The sequence below is a fragment of the Odocoileus virginianus genome, chromosome 18 (genome assembly GCF_023699985.2).
Source record: "Odocoileus virginianus isolate 20LAN1187 ecotype Illinois chromosome 18, Ovbor_1.2, whole genome shotgun sequence".
Taxonomy (NCBI): Eukaryota; Metazoa; Chordata; class Mammalia; order Artiodactyla; family Cervidae; genus Odocoileus; species Odocoileus virginianus.
The window spans coordinates 45,625,080-45,640,808 of NC_069691.1; the positions used below are offsets into that span (position 1 = coordinate 45,625,080).

General features: G+C 41.9%; 1 protein-coding gene and 1 long non-coding RNA gene across 11 annotated transcripts in view; one reads left to right on the top strand and one right to left on the bottom strand.

The window, feature by feature from the left end:
- HMBOX1 (homeobox containing 1) overlaps positions 1 to 15,729 on the top strand; it is a 208,239-nt gene that overhangs the window by 178,755 nt on the left and 13,755 nt on the right. Inside the window, exons 7-10 of one of the 9 annotated variants that reach the window (XM_070480639.1) lie at positions 11,798 to 11,880; positions 13,792 to 13,887; positions 14,728 to 14,816; positions 15,056 to 15,127. In XM_070480639.1, the coding sequence (XP_070336740.1) occupies positions 11,798 to 11,880; positions 13,792 to 13,887; positions 14,728 to 14,816; positions 15,056 to 15,127 (340 nt within the window). Of the gene's footprint in view, positions 1 to 11,797; positions 11,881 to 13,791; positions 13,888 to 14,721; positions 14,817 to 15,055; positions 15,161 to 15,729 lie in introns of all 9 variants that reach the window. The other 8 variants (XM_070480644.1, XM_070480637.1, XM_070480638.1 and 5 more) reach the window with 8 other exon arrangements.
- Positions 1 to 15,729, bottom strand: part of LOC110136980 (uncharacterized) — a 23,171-nt gene continuing 7,442 nt past the window's right edge. Inside the window, exons 2-4 of one of the 2 annotated variants that reach the window (XR_011492829.1) lie at positions 15,526 to 15,686; positions 14,489 to 14,592; positions 1 to 439 (exon numbers count right to left, since the gene is read on the bottom strand). This is a non-coding gene — a long non-coding RNA (uncharacterized lncRNA). Of the gene's footprint in view, positions 440 to 10,651; positions 12,536 to 14,488; positions 14,593 to 15,525; positions 15,687 to 15,729 lie in introns of those variants that run through there. The other variant, XR_002313792.2, reaches the window with a different exon arrangement.

The following is a 15,729-nucleotide window of genomic DNA, read 5'->3' on the forward strand; positions in this document are numbered from 1 at the left end:
TAGACTTATTTCTCAACTTTATTGTTAGTCTGTTGGTTATGTATAGTTCAAAAAATAAACACTACTAACATATTTGTATTCAGCTGTATCTTAGTATAAAACCTCTGAATGAACCAAGGGAAGACAGTGCACTGTACAATACGGTAAGATTCCAACTGCCTTTCTCCTGAAAGAAGTATTGTTGGTTTCACTAAAGGCCTTAACTGAAACCAATGTTTTCTGTTTTCCCCTTTGTTTCTTTCTTACATTAATTTATTCCTTCACATATACATTTATTTGTATAGATCAGACAGTTGCTTACTGAGTGTCTGTTACAGGCCAAGCAGGTTCTCTGGACTTACATAGCTCCTCTTACAGGTAACTAGATAGAAACTACAGTTACTAATTTCTTCGATGCTTCCTTTTTTCTGACGGTTACCATGTTCCGTTCACAAAACACCTGTGAAAAAGACATAGGGGTTTTAGTTAACATTAAACTCAGATGAGTCAATAATGTGATATGGTCCTGGACTGACTATATAATTTACTGTCTAAATGGGATAATTTAGGGGAATGAGAGTGCATGCTAAGTCACTTCAGTCATGTCCAGCTCTTTGCGACCCCATGGACCATAGCCCACCAGGCTCCTCTGTCCATGGAATTCTCCAGGCAAGAATACTGGAGTGGGTTTCCATGTCCTCCTCCAGGGGGTCTTCCAAACCCGGGATCAAACCTGTGTCTCTTAGGTCTCCTGCATTGGCAGGTGGGTTCTTTACTGCTAGCACCACCTGCTAATGAGGGGGACAGGCGTTGTTAATAATCCAGGATAACAGCACTATTTCAGGCAAACCCTGAATATAGTCCTTATAGTCTAATCAGATTGCATTACTAGCTGCTTTTTGTTGTCTGAGCACATCTTAGGTTTTTATATGTTTGTCTTTATTGATAACTTTGCCCTTTCCTCTCCAATGCCTGAAGCCTGTGCATCCCTCAGAAGAGATCCAAAGCAGTAAGCTTTCCCAGAGCAGCATAGTCCATAGAGATATCTCTCTAACCTGGATTTATTTAACATATCATTTATATATTTAATTAGCAGCTAGGTATATTCTGACTTGTCACTGTTCTACTGTTTTGACTGTTCTTTTGACTCCTTTTGTTTTAACTTCATATCTGATGTCCTCAACTGAACTGTGTACTGTTAAGATGGAGGTCAGTTTTGAATTTACATCTACTCCTCAAATACATATTCATGCTCATGTAATAGATATTGGTTGAACATTTTATTTCCTGACCTGCCTTTGTCTTTCCTGAAAATTCTTGCACTTTACATCAACATTGTGTACCTGTCTGCCCCCCACCACCCCCAAGAAGAAAGCTTTAAGAGCTTGGTAATTTTTTGCAAAAAAATTTAAACTACTACATTTTAAACTTAAATATTTACCATGAGGTATTTAAAAAATATACTATTTTATCAGTTTACCTTATACTGTGTATATTTAATTGATACATTTTAAACATCAAGACATTACAGAAAGATGACAGTAGTAATCACAGTCCAGTGTACACCCCTGGAGCTTTAGCAGCACATGTTAAAGAAAACTGGTATTTCTGACAGGCCTGCATTTCTTACTTACAGTAAGTCTCTAGCAGAGGAGAAAGGGTTAATTGCCAACTTTAGAGATTTAGAACTATAGTTAGTACATTATATTCTTGAACCTTTGATTTGGAAGGTTTGGCTTGGTAGGTTACCAATTTGTTTTTATTCTGACTTTATATAGTTAAGTACTAAGTACAAATTAAATAAGATTTTTACAAAATTTTTTGACACATTAATCATATATATTCAGGTAGCTCAAACAATAAAGAATCTGCCTGCAATGCTGGAGACCTGGGTTTGATCCTTGAGTCGGGAAGATCCCCTTGGAAAAGGGCATGGCAACACACTCCAGTATTCTTGCCTGAAGAATTCCATTGACAGAGGAGCCTAGTGGGCTCCAGTCCATGGGGTTGCAAAGAGTCAGACACAACTGAGCGACTAACACAACAACAATCATATATGCCACAACTGCAATTTCTTACTTGTTGTTTTGTTCAGTTGCCAAGTGGTGTCCAACTCTGTGACCCCGTGGACTGTAGCATGACAGGCTTCCCTGTCCTTCCTTATATCCCTGCGTTTGCTCAGACTTACGTCCATTGAGTCAGTGATGCCATCCAACCACCTCATCTTCTGTTGTCCTCTTCTCTTCTTCCCCTCAAACTTTCCCAGCATCAGGATCTTTTCCAATGAGTTGGCTCTTTGCATCGGGTGATCCAAAGTATTGGAGCTTCACTTCAGCATCAGTCCTTCCAACGAATATTCAGGGTTGATTTCCTTTAGGAAATGACTGGTTTGATTTCCTTGCTGTCCAAGGGACTCTCAAGAGTCTTCTCCAGCACCATAATTTGAAAATACCAGTTCTTAAAATATATATATATATATATATATGTCAGTTCTTTGGCACTCAGCCTACTTTCTGGTCCAACAGTTATATCCATACATGACTACTGGAAAAACCATAGCTTTGACTAGATGGAAATTTGACAGCAAAATGATGTCTGTGGTTTTTAATATGCTGTCTTCATTTGTCATAGCTCTTCTTCCAAGGAGCAGGCATCTTTCAATTTTCTGGTCTGCAGTGATTTTGGAGCCCAAGAAAATAAAGTCTCACTGTTTCCACTTTTCCCCATCTGTTTGCCAGGAAGTGATGGAACTGGATGCCATGATCTTAGTTTTTTGAATGTTGAGTTTTAAGCCAGCTTTTTCACTCTACTCTTTCACCTTCATCAAGAGGCTCTTTAGTTCCTATTCCCTTTCTGCCATCAGGGTGGTCACCTGCATATCTGAGGTTATTGATATCTCTCCCTGCAATCTTGATTCCGGCTTGTGAGTCATCCAGCCTGGCATTTCACGTGATGTACTCTGCATATAAGTTAAATAAGCAGGGTGCGGGGGAGGGGGGCAGAAAGCAGGGTGACAAGATATAGCCTTGATGTACTCCTTTCCCAATTTTGAACCAGTCTCTCATTCCATGTCTGGTTCTAACTGTTGCTTATTGTCTTGCATAGAGGTTTCTCAGGAGGCAGTTAAGGTGGTCTGGTATTCCCATCTCTTTTAAGATTTTTCCACAGTTTGTTGTGATCCACACAGTCAAAGGCTTTAGTGTAGTCAATGAAGCAAATGTTTTTCTGGAATTCTCTTGTTTTTTTTATGATCCAGTGGATGTTGGCAATTTTAATCTCTGGTTCCTCTGCCTTTTCTAAATCCAGCTTGTACATTGGAAGTTCACGGTTCACGTACTGCTGAAGCCTTACTTGAAGTATTTTGAGCATTACCTTGCTAGCCTTTGAAATGAGTGCAGTTGTGTGGTAGTGTGAACATTCTTTGGCATTGCCCTTCTTTGGGATTGGAATGAAAACTGACCTTTTCCAGTCCTGTGGCCACTGCTGAGTTTTCCAAATTTGCTGCTTATTGAGTGCAGCACTTTTCACAGCATCATCTTTTAGGATTTGAAATAGCTCAACTCAAATTCCATCACCTCCAACTAGCTTTGTTCCTAATAAGTCCTAAGGCACACTTGACTGCCCACTCCAGGATTCTGGCTCTAGGTGAGTGAACACACCATCTGATTATCTGGGTCATTAAGACCTTTTTTGTACAGCTCCTCTGTGTCTCTTCTGCTTCTGTTAGGTCCTTGCCATTTCTGTCCTTTATTGAGCCCATCTTTGCATAAAATGTTCCCTTAGTATCTCCAGTTTTCCTGAAGAGATCTCTAGTCTTTCCCAGCCTGTTGTTTTCCTGTTTCTCTGCGTTGATCACTGAAGAGGCTCTCTTATCTCTCCTTGGTACTCTTTGGAGCTCTGCTGCTTCTCTCAGTTATTTGTAAGTCCTCCTCAGACAACCACTTTGCCTTCTTGCATTTCTTTTTCTTGGGGATGGTTTTGAACACCACCTACTATACAGGGGCATGAACCTCCCTCCATAGTTCAGGCACTTTGCCTACCAAATCTAATCCCTTGAATGTATTCGTTACCTCCACTGTATAATCATAAGAGATTTGATTTAGGTCATACCTGAATAGCCTAGTGGTTTTCCCTTCTTTCTTTAATTTGAGCCTGAATTTTGCAATAAGGAGCTGATGATCTGAGCCACAGTCAGCTCTGGGTCTTGTTTTTGCTGACTATATAGAGTTCTTCATCTTTGACTGCAAAGAATATAATCAATCTGATTTTTATATTGACCATCTGGTGATGTCCATGTGAAGAGTTGTCTCTTGTGTTGTTAGATTAGAAGAGGGTGTTTGCTGTGACCAGTGTGTTCTTTTGGCAAAACTGTTAGTCTTGGCCCTGCTTCATGTTGTACTCCAAGGCCAAACTTGTCACTTCAGGTATCTTGACTTCTACTTTTGCATTCCAGTCCCCTATGATGAAAAGGACAGCTTTTTTTTTGGTGTTAGTTCTAGAAGGTCTTGTACGTCTTCATAGAACTCTTCTACTTCAGTCTTTTCAGCATTAGTGATTGGGGCCTAGACTTGGATTACTGTGATGTTGAATAGTTTGCCTTGGAAATGAACAGAGATCATTCTGTCATTTTTGAGATGGCACACAAGTAGTGCATTTCGGACCTTTTTGTTGACTGTGAGGGCTACTCGATTTCTTCTAAGGGATTCGTGCCCACAGGTAGTAGATATAATGGTCATCTGAATTAAATTCTCCCATTCCCGTCCATTTTAGTTCACTGATTCTGAAGATGTCAGTGTTCACTCTTACCATCTCCTGTTTGACCACATCCAATTTACCTTGATTCATGGACATTCCAGGTTCCTATGCAGTAGTGTTGTTTATAGCATCAGACTTTGCTTTCACCACCATACACATCCACCAAAGGGCATCATTTCCACTTTGGCTCATCTCATCATTCTTTCTGTAGCTGTTTTTCCACTTTTCCCAGTAGTATTTTGGACACCTACCACCTGGGGGGTTCTCAGCTTTCAGTGTCATATCTTTCTGTCTTTTCACACTGTTCATGGGGTTATCAAGCAAGAATACTGAAGTGGTTTGCCATTCCCTTCTCCAGTGGACCACGTTTTGTCAGGCCCAGACTGACATGCTCTTCAGCCACTCCATGTAGCAGGACAACATGCCTGGTTCCCTGGTTGTCCAACTGCTGGTCCTCATTAAGCATGTAAACCTTCACTGGCCGCTGGGTGTCAGTCAACCTGCTGCCCGGGGACTGGGCGGAGGCCCTATGGAAGTCACTGGGAAGGGGATCTGGAGAAGGCTGAAGCCGATGTTGGAGGACGCCTAGCCTCACCGTTGCCTCCGGGTGCCCTAGCTGGGCTCTGGTCCCCACCTGTCCTCTCCTCCTGCTCCCCGCTGTTGTTTTCCAGGCCGGGTGAGCCTGGCTCCCTGAGGAGGGTGCATGGTGCTTCGTGGCCTCTCGCCCCGCCCTGCTAGGAACTGGGGGCACTGGTCAGTATGCTGCTCCTGCCTCCTCCGTGATCGCCACAAAGCCCGTTTCTGAACCGTCGCCTCCTCAGGCCCCACTGTGCTAGGAAAAATTCTAAATTCTTACTTAGCTTTCAGAAGTACTGTGGTTTTATCCTGTTAGTCACTAGAATGGCAGTCACAATCCTAGTATTTTCTAGATGATTCAGATGCACTTTCCAAACATAAATTATTTAGGGAGTTAGATTAATAAGCTACTTCTTAATTGTTTAAATGTTTTCCTAATGTTCTTTTATTTTAAAATAGCATATTTTCATTATAGAAATTCAATAGAAAAGTAAATATATAGAGCAGAAAGTGAAAATCCATCTTAATTACTACCAATGTTTCCCTGTCTTCTACCCCAACCCCCACTTACCCAACCCCAGCATTTTTGCACCCAAGACATAATCATCATTTGTAACAGTTTAATAGGTACCCTTCAAAACTGTGTTGTGATAACTCTGCATATACCCTTGATGGTCAGCAGTTCATTTACAGTAATAGCCATTTCTTTTGGAGGCCCCTGCCCTGGGCTGGTGGTGACTCTGTCCATCATTATTGAGGAGGACGTCTCATCATTGAGGAGTGCAGATGAGGGTGAGTCAGATTTTCACCTGGTCTTAGGTGGCTTTTGGTGTAGTAGGAGAGAGAGGTATACAGTGATAACTATAATAAAGGATGAAAAAGGTGTGCAAGAGGAACAGGTAAAGTGTTGGATTCATGGGATGAGGAAATTACCTTTGACTGGCCAAGAGGTGACAGTTGAGCTGTATCGTGAAAGACAAGATGGCCTGGAAGCAGGGAAGCAAAGAGCACATAAACGGACAGTAGAAAGGCACAGAGATGCAGGGGGTTGACAGGGCCGTTCCATGTCCCCAGACTGGCATGCGTGTATAAGAACAGCACTAGATAACGATGCAGAGGCAGTCTGGAGCAGGGGGGACTCTGAACACCTCTGTAATAAATCTTTAACATTTTTTGAATAGAATAGCAGCATGCCTGGAGATACACATTAGGTATATTAATCAGACATTAGAGGGCGTAGAGTGTCAGTCACAGGCTTTGCAATAATTTGGAAGAGTTAGCACAATAAGGTATAGTAGCCATTGAACTTTGCTGAAATGGGACCTCTGGGTCTTAGCAGCTACCACATTCCATCACATCTAGGAAGGCTTTGATTGTATGACACACCTTTGTTTTATATACTGGCATGGAGGGGAGATGCTGCCAATTAATTTTCAGACACCACAAATTATAAGATGTATCCTAATTTTAGAATCATAATAATGAAGAAATATGCATCTTAAAATGAGTGAAATAGAGTAAAATATGAGGGCACAGGGAAAAGATATGCAGGTGAGACAGGATGTTCAGGGCTGGTGCACTGGGATGATCCTGAGGGATGGGATGGAGAGGGAGGTGGGAGGGGGCTTCAGGATGGGGGGGACACTTGTACACCCATGGCTGATTCATGTCAATATATGGCAAAAACTACTACAATATTGTAAAGTAATTAGCCTCCAATTAAATACAGAAATTTTTTTAAAAAGAAGATATGCAGGAAAGAAAGGAGACACGAGAAAATGAAACAGCAGGATTATGAGATCAAAGACACAAGTGGAGAAGTAGACCTCGAAGAGGAGACTGCATCTTCCTCTTCCATGAGATGCAGAGATGAATGAGCAGTGACTCAGAGACATATAGAAGTTGAGAAGCTAAAAACATTAAACAAATCCTAATAATCTCCATCTTGGTAAAAGAGGAGGCAAGGACATCTGCAAAAAGAATGACGGTGGTAGGTTTGAGGGCTTGGGAAAGGTTTCAGGAAAGAGGGGCATGAAAGATGGGAGTATTACAGACAGTTGGCTAGAAGGACAAAAAGCATTCCCATCAGAAACAAGGGGCCTAGTTAAGGTCGAGAAACACAGGGTAATAAAGAAATCACTTGGCCCTATTTTATAACTTTGTCTAGGAACTCTTGGTACCCTGATTGAAGGATGGAAGAAAAAAGTGGAACGTGCTTTCTGCACGGTGATAGATTGGCAGGACAGGTATGGTGGAAGGACAGGATAGCTGAGTAATCAGAATTTCTCCTAAGAGATACTGTGTTTTGTTTGGGTTTTTTTTCTATTGAAGTATAGTTGAATTACAGTGTTAACTACTGCTGTACAACAAAGTGACTGAGTTATACACACATATACAATATATATATACACACACATATACACACATTCTCTTTCACATTCTTTCTCATTATGGTTTATTATAGGATATTGAATATAGTGTCCTGTGCTGTACAGTAGGACCTTGTCGTTTCTCCATTCTATACACACCAGTTTGCTTCTGCTAGTCCCCCAGTTTGCTTCTGCTAACTCCCACTCCTAGCCTCTTTCACCCCCTAACCCTTTGGCAACCACTAGTTTATTCTCTGTGTCCCTGATTCTGTTTCTGTTTCATGGACAGGTTTATTTGTGTCATATTTTAGATTCCACATTTAAGTGATATTGTATGGTATTTGTCTCTTTTTGACTTACTTCAGTTTGGCTTCCCTTGTGGCTCAGATGGTAGAGTCTGCCTGCAATGCAGCAGACCCAGGTTTGATCCCTGGGTGGGGAAGATCCCCTGGAGGAGGAAATGGCAACCCACTCCAGTACTCTTGCCTAGAAAATCCCATGGATGGAGGAGCCTGGCAGGCTACAGTCCATGGGGTCACAGTCAGACACGACTGAGTGACTTCACCTTCATTTAGTATGATAATCTCTAGTTGCACGCATGTTGCTGCAAATGCCATTATTTTCTTTTTTTCTTATGACTGGTTGTAAAGGTATATATGTGCCATATCTTCTTTATCTAGTTGTCTGTCGATGAACATTTAAGTTGCTTCTTTGTCTTCACTATTGTGACTAGTGCTACTGTGAACATAGAGTTGCATTGAATTATCGTCTGGATGTATGCCCAGGAGTGGGATTCCTGAATCATATGGTATCTTCTAAGAGTACTGTTGATTCAGCTTGCCATGGAATTCAGGGTGAGAAGCAAGATAAGGTCAAAAGAAGAGTGATAGATGAACAGGTTTTTTAAGTTGGGGGAGGGTTTTAAAGGATTCGAGATTAGTATAAAGAAGAAGAAATTTGAAGAGGTGGAGTAGGTGAGTAGAAAGCTGACTAGGGAGTTTCAGAATTTCAGATTTAGATGTGGAGTTCTAAGTCTAAGTCATCTTGAGCCTTGAAGATGTGCTGTCTTTCTAAAATGCAGCTGGGAGTGTATCTCTGTGTGGGTTGTAAAACCTGTTTCAAGATGAAATCTTCATTGCATATGGAACATCACAAGGTGGTCCGATCCTACTCCTTCAGACTAGCATCTCTCATTTTTTCTTGTGAACCCCGTATTCTAACCACACTGAACTCTTCTCCGTACCCAGAATCATCAAGACTTTAATCTACCTTTTGCCTTTGCTCATGCTTTTTCCCTTTCATGACAAGTTCTTCCTTCTCTTCTTTGTTTGCAAACTCCTATCTTGTCTTCAAGACGTAACTCAGACGGCACTTCCTCTGCCCAGTCTTATGGCAACACTGAGCTCTGTTCAGACAGCCTATGGAATCTTATCAAGAGTAGCAATTTATGTGTCTCTTCAGTAGATCATAGGCTTCCCTGGTGGCTCAGATGGTAAAAAATCTGCCTGTAGTGCCAGAGACCCAGGTTCAATCTCTGGGTCAGGAAGATCCCCTGGAGGTGCAAATGGCTACCACTCCAGTATTCTTGCCTGGAGAATTTCATGGACAGAGGAGCCTGGTGGGTCGCTAAGAGTTGGACACGACTGAGCAACTAACACTTTGACTTGAGCAACTAACACTTTCACTTCACTTTCAGTAGATTATAAACTCCTTGCAGTCAGAAACTATCTAATTCTCTTCTTGACCCACAGTGGATGCATATAACATTAGATACTTAGTATCTGCTTTTGTTGTCTTTGTTGATAAATTTTAAATGAATGCGCTGATCCTGTGCTTTTCAAACATTAATGTGCAGTCAAATTACCTGGAGATCTTGTTAAAATTCAGATTCTCATTTAGTCTGAGGCAAAGTCTGGGATTCTTCCTTTCTAACAAGCCCCTGGGTAATGCCTGTGCTGCTGGTTAATGGAAACTAATCCAGAGTCTTTGCCCAAATAAATAGCAGAGGTGGAGTTAAGACGAAGTCAGTAGGAATGTGGAAGTGGAGCAGTGACTTGGAAAAATCCTCAGTCTGAAGCTCTAAAAATGATAACAGAGAATCATGTGGAAAGAGATGTATAAATCCTGAACTAAAGCAGGAGACCTCTGTGTGGGGTGGTAGTTGCATGACTGGATTGATAGAGTTCTGTTGCTTATATTATAGAAAAGGAAAGGCTGTTCGGTGATGGCAGGTGCTGTGTCGGGACTTCGGCAAAGGATGCTCTCCACATGGAGAGGGTGCGGGGGAGAGGAGCTACACTGCAGAAGGCATGGTTCAAGGGAGGTTAGGGGCCTCCCAATAGAATGGCACTGTCACCAGTGCAGACAGAGGATGAGGGAAGGGGAGAGCTGTGTTCTGGGGGAAGGAAAGCTCCCAAGGAAGTGAGAGGAACTACGATGTGACAAGGAATCATTTCCTGATCTTAAGTTTCCAGGTTCTAAGCACAGAAATTCTGTTTTCCTTTTGAAAACTCACAGGTGACAGAACAAGTAGTACTGATAAGCATACTGTTTCCACATAGAGTCTCACAGGCCTGACAACGCCAAGGGTGGGCTCAGTAACCTACTTTCTTTAAGTACTGTTGTACAGAAGTAATATATGCATTGTAACGTGTGGGAAAAGGCAAAGATAAATCTTAAAATGTTTCAGTTTCCTCCTGCTTATCCCTTTCCCCATGATAAGGTAATCAACCTTGATGTGTACCCTTCCAGCTTTTATCCATGCAGATTTTTTATGAGGACATTTTATTAGAGGATAAATATATCAATATTCTGATACTTAGTCACTTAGGTTTTTTTTTAATTGGAGGATAATTGCCTTACAATGTTGTGTTGATTTCTGCCTTGCAGCAACTCAAATCAGCCATAAGTATGCCTATGTCCCCTCCCCCCCACCCTTTATCCATGCAGATTTAAGTACACATACACAGGAATTTTTTTTCTCTTTTAAATTTTTATTTTATATTGGAGTGTAGCAGATTAACAATGTTGTGATAGTTACAGGTACACAGCAAAGGGACTCAGCCATATATATATGTATGTATGTATGTATACACACACACATGTAACCATCCTCCCCCAGACTCCCACATAACACTGACCAGAGTCCCCTGTGCTATACAGCGGGCCCTTGCTGATTGTCCATTTTAAAGCAGCAGTGTGCGCATGTCCACCCCGACTCCCTAACTGTCCCTTCCCCCGTTCTTTGCCCCTGGCAACCGTGAGTTCATTCTCTAAGTCAGACAGGGACTTTAAAAAGTTCTTAACAGTACTTTTACATGCACATTATTCTACAGATTGGTTGTTTTTTTTTTTTTTTTTCCCCCATTTAGGACCATGTGAAGAACATCTCCCCAAGCCAATGAATAGTTTTTCTAGTCCTTTTTAAATAGCTGTGTATCAATATAGATGTCTCATAATTTGTTCTATCATTCTCCTATTGATGGGCAATTGGGTAATTTCCACGTTTTGCTACTACAAACAAGACATACAAAAAGAGTCCTGTTGTTACCAGTGCCTCAATAACGGAAGTCTGTGATTTCAGTCAGGTCAGCCACCCATATCACAAGTAACTTTTATATCCAGGACACCTTTTATCGAAGCCTAGCAGTGGCTAAACCTGTCCTATCCAATATAGTAGCCACCAGTCACATGTAACTGTTTAAATTTACTAAAATCAGGGACTTCCCTGGTGGTCCAGTGGCTAAGACTCCAAGCTCCCAATGAAGGGGGCCAGGGTTCAGTCCCTGGTCAGGGAACTAGATCCCATGTGCCACAACTAAGACCCAGGCAGCCAAATCATAAATATATAAAATTATTTTTTTAAAATTTACGAAAATCAAAAATTCACTTCTTCCACATCAGCATCATTTCAGGTGCTCAGTAGCCACATGTGAGTAGTGGCTGCCCCTTTGGACAGAAAGACTGTTTCTATCCTCATAGAAAATGCCATCAGACGGCCTGGACTAGACATTAATGTTACATCCTAGAAAAGGACATCTTTTTCACTGAGCTTGTATGTTAAGGAGAGCACATTTCTAAAAGTACAAACTTTGTGTCTTAACTGATTGCCTCTGCAGTTACTTCAATGAGAATCAGTACCCAGATGAAGCAAAGAGAGAAGAAATTGCAAATGCTTGCAACGCAGTGATACAGAAGCCAGGTAAGGCAGCGAGTGCGCTTGGCTCTGGGCTGTGCTCAGACCAGCATTTGGGACTTCGGTCTCTTCCTCATCCCGGCGGGTGCTCTTGGCTCCATTCCCACCATCCTCCTGTGGATGGTCATTGCCCTATCTTGTTCACACTGTACTTCTGAGGGGGTGATTACACTACTCCAAATTTAGGCTTCATGTGGGAAAGTTCCAGTGAGTATCCTTGCTTGAGATATGCAACCTTGAAATTACTAATTTTAATGACTGTATAGACTTCTTTTTCCAAAAATACAGCATAAACATACCAGTTTCAGAATAGTTTCAAAGTTGGCATACTTAAACAAGACTTTAATATAAACATTAAGATAGTTTTGTTTTGTAACTGTTGAAAATTGTATAATTCTGTATTCCTGTTTAACGAAAGAATTCTTTTTGGCGCGGACTTCTTTCCCATTTCTACATTGGGATGACTTCTTAACTCGGAGTATTTCCATTCTGAAGTCCAGCTGTTCCTGTTCAAGTCAGCAGAGCCCCTGGAACGCTCATACGTCATGTGCTAAAATGTTCTTCCACAGATGATGGCGGTGGTGGTTTTTTTTTTAAGCCAGAAACCATTTTCAGTGAAGAAGATCCAATTGATCTCCATTTGGCCAGTTAACTGGATTGGCTTAAAGGGTACATAACAAAAGTATCACTTTTTTATGTTTTAAGTTTTATCACTGTTTTGTGATAATTAAATACTAATTTATTCTCCCATAGTCAGAAGCCAGACTTCTAACTGTCCAGAACATACATAGTCATCTACAATGACATCGGTACCCTTACTTCTCACAGGCCAAAGTCCCAGCCCTAACGCTGTGCTGGGTGGAACTCAGACTCTTCCTGGAAAGTACTTAAGCCCCGTGCATCAAGTGCCTGATCTGTTTTCTGGTCCCTCTACCCACTGAGAGTTAAAAGCTAAAACAGAAAACGATGAAGGAGAAGGGTGGTTGCCATGTTGCTAAACATGGTGCTATCTGTAAACCGTCACATTTGACAGCAGCTTGCAACTTGAATTGTGCTGTGTGTTCCTGTGTAGTTACAATAACAGAGGGGCATGGTGACCTTAGTCTTTAAGAAGACATGGATAGTGGTCTCTGTCTTAGGACAGCAGAAAACTAGTTAATACAAGGCCTTAAAGATGTAAGGAAACTTCAGCTATCTGGGAATGTGATAAAGAATAATGTATTCATCTAAGTAAATGATGCTAATTAAATGAAGCTTTCATAGTACTGTCATGTGAACTTTGAACCCTAGCAGACTGAATCCTTCAATATTTTATAGTGGAATTCCTTAATATTCTGTGGCTTTCTGAATTGAAGCATTTTGTGTTATTAGGGCTGTTTGTATGTTTATTTTTCCATCCTATCTTAAGTTGCTTCAGTCGTATCTGACTCTCTGTGACCCTATGGACTATACAGCCCACCAGGCTCCTCTGTCCATGGGATTTTCCAGGCAAGAATACTAGAGTGGGTTGCCATGCCCTCTTCCTGGGGATCTTCCCAACCCAGGAACTGAACCCATGTCTCTTGTCTCCTGCATTGGCAGGCGGGTTCTTTACCACTATATGTTTATTCTGGAGAAGGAAATGGCAACTCACTTCAGTATTCTTGCCTGGAGAATCCCATGGACAGAGGAACCTGGCAGGCTACAGTCCATGGGGCCGCAAGGGTCAGATACAACTTAGCCGCTAAACCACCACCACCATATGTTTATTCATTCAGTAATTAAGTCTATATATAGTACTAGATCATGCTAAAAGAAAATTCTATATCTGTTATTCTGGCAATAAATGCAGTGAGAAAAACATCTGAAAAAAAAAAAAGTATTGTCCCTTAAAACTAGCCTCAGAGATTTTCTGAATTTTACTGCATGTCTTCACAGGTAAAAAACTGTCAGATCTGGAACGAGTTACCTCCCTGAAAGTATATAATTGGTTTGCTAACAGGCGGAAGGAGATCAAGAGACGAGCCAATATCGGTAATGTATCCGAGAGGCTGCTGTCTCTTTGGAGGCAGTCCTGGGCCTTGTGTTTAAGAGTGACTTCAGTTTAGAACTGTAGGTCTAAATGAGCCTACCCTTTAAGCCTAAGAAGAATTGCCCTTATGTTTTTCTTCACTATATTTTTAATAATGTAAAGTTAATATTAATCATACTATTTGTATTGTACTAAGAATGACATTATTAGTTTTAAACCTTATCATTCTTAATGTGCAAGAATCTGGAATTAGACATCTCTGATCAGTTACTCCTGCGGTGCAGATGAAAGCTACCTATAAGGCCTTGAGACACCCTAAGCCTTTTCATTGTTACCAGGCTATGACCCAGAGGCTGAGAAACGTCTGATTAATAGAATTGGAATAAAAGCGTCTTGATATACAGGGAACCTAGTAAAAAGTGAGACTGAAAAAAGCATTTAAGAAACATGAATCGATGAGATCAGGATGGTGGGCTGGTTTTGAGCTTTTAAAATTGTATTTCACTTATAAACTTACTTCTTCATCATGACAATCCTCAAATGCTTTATAGAACCCCAAGTCAGGAGAGCCGTTTAATTAGTTGGTAAGTATGAAGCACCTACCAGTCAGCCACTCAGAGGTACACACGAAGCAGCAGGGGCTCCAGAAAGGCAAACACGTTGTTGCTCCCCCAACCTCTGTGCCACTGAATTCCATCTGTCTGCAACTGAGAAGAAACAGGACTTAGTCTAGGGTTTTGTTTAATTGCATTCTCATTTCCTCAATACAAATTCAGTGTTCAGACCTTTATGGTATGGTAACAGATAATTTAGGGATCTGTTTGCTTTTTTCGAAGAAGCAGCAATCCTGGAGAGTCATGGGATAGATGTACAGAGTCCGGGAGGCCACTCCAACAGTGATGACGTGGACGGGAATGACTACTCGGAGCAGGTGAGCCACGGAGCAGGCGCTGCTGGGTACAGAGCGGGTGGGGTCGAATGACAACTCAATTCTGTGGGTGCGCTTTGTCCGGGGTTGGGGGTGGGGGTGAGCTAATGTCCCTCCAGCTCTGCTCATGTGTCTAGTTAGATTTTCATATAACTTGAAAGGAATGTGGTTAAGATTCAGTTGTCCTGTTGAATTTGTGAGAAATCCTTATTCACCCACACGGATTTATTGTCATACAACAGGATACTTGGCAAGTACGCAATGGGGAGGAGGAGGAGGGAAGAAGTTCAGAGGGAGGCAGAGAAGCAGAGAAGGTAGAAGAAGAGAGGAGGATCTGATCCAAACAAGCAAGTTCCACCATCCACCACACACACACTCAATGTCTGAGAGATGCTAGGGGCTCCGGGCAGCCGCGGCCCTGCCTGGACGTGAACCCACCCGCACAGAGTGGAAGGGCTCACCCGCTTCAGCCCCGTGCTGTGGCAGCCCTTGTGCTGAGACCGTGGTCCCTGCAGAGTCTCTAGCACATGGACACACACACACCCTCTCATAAACGCATGTCTGCTCACCTCACCCTGACTTCCTCTTCATTGCTTAAGGGGGAAAATATATTTAACTGTAGCCACTGGATGGAATAATTCAGTAACTAGGAATGTGGGAGTTTTTCCCCACTTTAAAGATTTAATTTTTTTTTAAAGGATTTTAAACTCACTCCATTTGGAATATGAAGAGTGGTCTCTTGTAGGTGCCAGCGGGAACACGTTTGCTCTTTCCTAGTCAGTGTACACCACTCAGCCAGCTTGTAAACAAGGGTCCACCGTGCTCTCCTCCTGCTCACCGTCTTGCAGCTTGAGTGTAGACACTGCCAGATCCCTGTTTAAACCAAAGACCAGCCTGTGAGAATGAGCACTGTTGC